At 61.7% G+C, this 5,752-nt stretch overlaps 1 protein-coding gene across 1 annotated transcript in view; it reads right to left on the reverse strand.

The window, feature by feature from the left end:
• PTPRN2 (protein tyrosine phosphatase receptor type N2) overlaps nt 1-5,752 on the reverse strand; it is a 639,986-nt gene continuing 634,234 nt past the window's right edge. The window contains exon 23 of the mRNA XM_077761727.1: nt 1-238. Within this exon, the coding sequence (XP_077617853.1) occupies nt 167-238 (72 nt within the window). The 3' untranslated portion in view covers nt 1-166. The remainder of the gene's footprint in view (nt 239-5,752) is intronic.

The raw sequence follows: 5,752 nt of genomic DNA on the forward strand, positions 1-5,752 counted from the left end.
TAAAGTGATTGCCCCGTGTAATTGGATGGTTCCACAAATCTCTCCTTACTGTGATTTGGTTGAACGAAAATGCACATTTTAACCGGTAAACTGCACCGACCGCACTGACCGGGCAGTTACCGAAGACGCGTCACCATCGATCCGGTGCGGGCGCCTCCCAGCCTGCTCACTGCGGGAGGGCCCTGAGGATGGCGTTGACCTCCTCCGCCACGGCCGTCAGCGCAAACTCGAACTGGCCCTGGAAGGACGAGAAAGGCGGGGGAGGCCGTGAGCGGGCGCTCAGCTCCGCTGTGTTACTCTGCAAAAGAGATTGTTCATAAAAACCCAAAAGGTCACGTATTTCCATGGAAAGGAGGGTACGTTGGTTTGCATACGGCCCCATGGTGACAATGATCAGAATTTCTCCAGTGGAAAAGCTCATCGTTTATCCTTTTATCTGGGGGAGGAGCTGCCCCCACAGCAGCCAGCACGAGCCCCAGCCCAGCCCCTCTGACGGCGTGGGCCGGGGTGCGGGCTGGGGTGTGGACCGGGGTGCAGGCCTGGGTGCGGACCAGGGTGCGGGCCTGGGTGTGGACCAGGGTGCGGGCCGGGGTGCGGACCAGGGTGCAGGCTGGGGTGTGGGCCGGGGTGCGGACTGGGTATGGGCCGGGGTGCGGGCCTGGGGTGTGGACCGGGGTGCGGGCCTGGGTGTGGACTGGGGTGCGGGCCTGGGTGCTGGCCGGGGTGGGGGCCGGGGTGCGGGCCGGGGTGCGGGCCGGGGTGCGGGCCGGGGTGCGGGCCGGGGTGCGGACCGGGGTGCGGGCTGGGGTGCGGGCCGCCAGCCACTCCGAGCTCCGGCCTCCACACCCACCGCGTGCGCACCTGAGGAGGAACCAGCCGGCCCTCTGCCTCCCCAGCTTCCTTCCCAGTGTGTCCTCGCTGTCCTGGGGGTCAGCCGGTCATCCAGCCCAGCACGCCGTGTCCCAGCTGCCAGGCCCTCCGCCCCCACAGTGTGTCCCGCCTGGAGTGTGTGTGCACGCGCGTGCTCCCAGGCACAGGTGCGTGCACTGGGCGGAGCTCACCCTCTCACCCCTGTAACCTGCCAAGACTGTGAGGTAGAAATGGGGCGTTTTCAGGACTTTTCTGTCCTCTGTCCACGCCCATCCCTGCACGCGGTCATGGCCCCTCCCCCTGCACACTCCCCTGGCTGCACGAGACCTTCAAGGCTGCTCAGGAGACCCTGAGGTGGCCGCAGAAGCCCAGGAGTGACACCTGAGGCGCCATCACCCGCCCAGAACTTTGGATTTACGTAGGGAAACCCTCTTGATGGCTTCAACACTTGATAATTCAAGCGGCAGCGTCGCTCCAAATCCAAAAATAATGACCGATTTCCAGCTGGAGGGTCCCCAACGCAGCAGAAACACCAGAAAGGTGGGATAGCATAGCGCTCACTCTGGGACAAAAGGCAGTGTGTCCCTCGGTGTTCTTGCACTGGCGTGGGAGGAGTGAGCTGTGTGCGCTAACATGTGCCAGTGGGCACACAGCCTTGGGATGCCCATTCTGGAAGCTGCTGCTGAGGACGTTTCCTGTGGATTTCATAGCTGTGCCCAGCGGCTGCTTCGGCCAGACCCACAGCAGGCACGGCCTGTGCGCAGGGGCCTCCAGCACCACCGCCCTCCTTCCCTCCAGACCCCGGGGGATGGGCCGCTGGGGACCCCTGCTCAGGCTCTGGCTGTCACCGTCTCTCCCGCTGACGGCTTGGTCAAGTGGACGTGTCGTTGGAAAACGCACGTTCATTATGCACCAACAGCCAGAGCATTTCTTCCCCGAATGCGGACTTGCCAATGGGTCGATCACGGTTCCGTGATGACTTGAACCATTACAAAATGAAGGGAGCCTCTTTGGAACTCTCAGGTGCCGCGTCCCGTGCCTGTCTGTCGCTCTGACACCTTGAAAATCCGTCCCCGGATGTGAGCTGTACAGGGGGCAGCGGACAAGCGGGAAGCTTGTGACTTCATGCCTTTGGGATCCGCTGCCGCCATCAGGAGAATCAGGTAGGAAGGTGACGCGTGTGCTGCAGGCTCACGTGACAAACGCAGGGTGCAGACCCGCACTTGAGCCTCGATTTAAATCATCAAGAGACTCGGTGTCCACGGGACGAAGGGCTGGAGGACACGTGACACGCTGGCAGCAGGCGTGGCTCCAGTTGTTACAGTACCGGCCACGCGTCCCGTGCGCAGGAGCATCAGCTGGCAGGCCGCGGGGACCTGTGGCCAGGGGCCTGGGGAGAGGCGTGCGGGGCTCTGCGGGGCCGGTCGGCGACGGGGCAGGCTCGCCAGCCGCCTGCTCCTTCCTGGACAAGTGTCCGTGGGCGGCAGCCCCGACGTGGCTTTGGTGCCAGCTCCTCACCCTGCCGTGGGGGCACCGGGCACGCACCCGGGGAGCTGCCTCGGCTGGTGGGGGTTGGGGGGATCCTAGCAGACAAGCCGGGTGGCTGCGGCATCTGATGCACTTTGCCGGCGGCTGTGAGGGTCGACAGGGCTGCGCGTGAGTTTGCCTTTATAGTTCGACTGGTGTTTGTGATCCCTGCGGCTCAGAGAGGCCAGCGAACGGCTGTGCCGGTCAGTGGCTGTTACCCTCCGGGCAGCGCCCCCCGCGCCTCTGTAAGGGGGGGCAGGACAGAATGCCTTCCGTGTCCTCGGCTCAGCTCCTCTTCACAGAGCCCAGCCCTGGCTCCCTCCTCGGTCTCTCCCACCAGAGCAGGTGAGGGACAGAGTGCATGTGCGTATGTGTGCGTGCACGGGTACGTGTTTACGTGTGTGCACGCACGTGTGTAGGCACGCACAAGGTACATGTGTATGTGTGCACGTGTGTGGGCATGCAAAAGGTACACGTGTATGTGTGCACACGTGGGCAGGCATGGACAAGTATATATGTGCACGCACATGTGTAGGCACACACACGTGTACATGTGTATGTGCACACGTGTAGGCATGCACAAGGTACATGTGTATGTGTGCACGTGTGTGGGCATGCAAAAGGTACACGTGTATGTGTGCACACGTGGGCAGGCATGGACAAGTATATATGTGCACGCACATGTGTAGGCACACACGTGTACATGTGTATGTGTGCACATGTGGGCAGGCATGCACAAGTATATGTGTGCACGCATGTGTAGGCACACACGTGTACATGTGTATGTGCACACGTGTAGGCATGCACAAGGTACACGTGTATGTGTGCACATGTGTGTAGGCATGCACAAGTATATGTGTGTGCATGTACATGTGTAGGTACACACAATGTGCATGTGAATGTGCACACATGTGTAGGCATGCACAAGTATATGTGTGCACGCACATGTGTAGGCACACACATGTACATGTGTATGTGTGCACATGTGGGCAGGCATGCACAAGTATATGTGTGCATGCACATGTGTAGGCACACACGTGCACATGTGTATGTGCACACATGGGTAGGCATGCACGTGTGTACGTGTGTGCACTGGGGGAGACAGAGACACAGAGGGTCAGGGGAAACCGTCTCAAGGCCACGAGGAGGCTGTGCTGGAGCAGGATGTGGGGGGCCCCGGGCTAGGAACTGGGTGACACTTAATTCCATCCCGCTCGCTGCTCCAGACCCCGAGCGCCGCGGGGGGACGCGAGCACGTGCTGGTCGGCGGCCCGGTCTCCAGGAGGAAGGGGAGTCAGGGGATGCGGGACACGGGCTTGTGGAGGGAAAATGGATGGTGTGAAATAAAAATGCAGAAAAGAGCCAGGTAGGGAAGGGGGCACGGGGCACCACAGGTGTGTACCGCACACGCAACCTGCCCGGGCGGACCCAACACCGCTTCCTGGTGGCTGGACACACCGGTCAACTGGCTTTTACTCTCAAAAGTGACCAACGTGAAAGAGAACATTCGATTATGGGGACTGTTCAGGCCCCTGGTTAACGAGGCACCTGTCTCGGGATGCCCTGAGGGGAAGCAGGGGAGAAGGTCCCTGACACACCCAGAGCCCAGAGGCCAGGCCGCCCACCTTGTCAGGCCCGGCTTCACCCCTCTTGAGAAGCAGGTGCTGTATTGTGCTTGTGACCAACGTGTGCTGACGGCGACTGTGACACCCCTTTCTGCTGGTTTCTCACGGGTTCCCGGTGTGGTCCCCGTGGCAGGCACCAACTCCGTGGCCCAGGCCGTGTCCGGCGGGTGTGCATTGGGGGCCGCACTTTGACTGGGGGTTTGCTTCCAGGTGGAGTCAGCTGCCTGTGGCTCATCTGGACGTAGAAATGGTGCTGTGTCCTCGGCCCTGGTCTCCAGGGCTCACATCTGTTCTTGGGTTCGGCTCGAGCGGGGCAATCTGACTAGGCGAGTTGGAGGGAGCAGCCCGCAGACGGCCTTCTCTTGGCTTCTGGGGGAAAGCGCTCTGGCTCTATGCGCTCTTCTTCCCACGGAAGTTTCCTTTTGTTAAGCTGGACTGTTAAGAGCCAGTTTCAGGGGGTAATGTCGGGCAAAACCATCATAAATAAAGGCAGGATGGTGGCTTTGACGCGTTTATAAATTCCAGGAACCGAATTTACGCACTCTTCAAGAGGCTTTTAAGTCCCCGCCCGAAGGAGGAGGGTCAGGGCCTGCAGACGGTCCGTCCAGCAGGAGGCGCAGCGTCCCCTGTCTGGGAGCATCAGAGTCAGAGCCATGGAATCCGGCCGGAAGGGCAGCGCGCGTGTTCTGCCGCTTAGGAGATGAGAACGTGCGTGAGTTTGTGAACCCACAGTAAAGCTTCGTCTTTCCTTCCGGCCGTCTGGACCTGGCTCTGGGCCTCGGGCCCTCGGGCCCCAAAGCGCCTGTTTTGGCAAACAGGACGCAGACAGGAAGGCCGAATGGTTTTGGTGTTGGTTTGGCACCTTCCCCATGATTTTTTGCCTAGATCCGCCCGGAGTCTGTGTTTGGGGCATCCTTGCGCCGCCTGGGGTGGGGGAGGTATGGATTGAATTTGGGATTTCCAGCAGGTTCTCTGTACAGCAGGAAACCGCGCAAGGCGAGGCACACCTGCTCTCCGCTCCTGGCATCGAGTGCTGCTGCTCTCCTGGCCTCGTCCTGAGCCACGACGTGGGGCCAGGCCACCCCAGGACGGAGAACTGACCCTGCACTTTGGGACATCGCAAGGCCACCACCGAGCAGCACGGCCAGTCAGGCAGGAGGGACCTTCCCCGCGCAGAAGGCCCCTGCTCGTCACCGGGACAGTATCCCTGCGACATGTGATAAAGCAGGACAAGACAGGACGCAAACAACGCCTGCTCATTAGCTGGCAGACACCCCCCTGCCCCGAAGCCAGCGACGGAAGCTTCCAGAAGGTAGCTCGGCGGGGTCACGTGCCTCCGCCTGGGGTGCCCCTGCCCAGGAAGCGCACCTGGAACCACCACAGGAGGCGCAGGAAATCAGAGAACCCCAAGCAAGAGACAGTCCACAGAAGGCGAACCACACCGGCCAGCTCTCCTTCCGAGACCTCTCAAGGCCGCGAGGCGGTCCCACTCGGCGAGTGGAGGGAAACGTGGCCACTGAACGCTTCGGTGGGCGGCCCTGCTCCAGGGAAAGGTCGCTGGGGACACGGAGGAGCGGGACAAGGTCAGGTCTGCCCCTGGGTGCGCGGCCCATGTGGACGCCTGCCCGCTGGCCTGCACTGTGCTCACGGAAGGTGCCGGCGGCGGGACCGAGGGCCACAGAGGGACAGGGGCCGAGTGTGCACGGGGCCGGCGCCTGGGCGGTCGTCAC

The sequence above is a fragment of the Crocuta crocuta genome, unplaced genomic scaffold (genome assembly GCF_008692635.1).
Source record: "Crocuta crocuta isolate KB4526 unplaced genomic scaffold, BGI_CrCroc_1.0 scaffold408, whole genome shotgun sequence".
Lineage (NCBI taxonomy): Eukaryota > Metazoa > Chordata > Mammalia > Carnivora > Hyaenidae > Crocuta > Crocuta crocuta.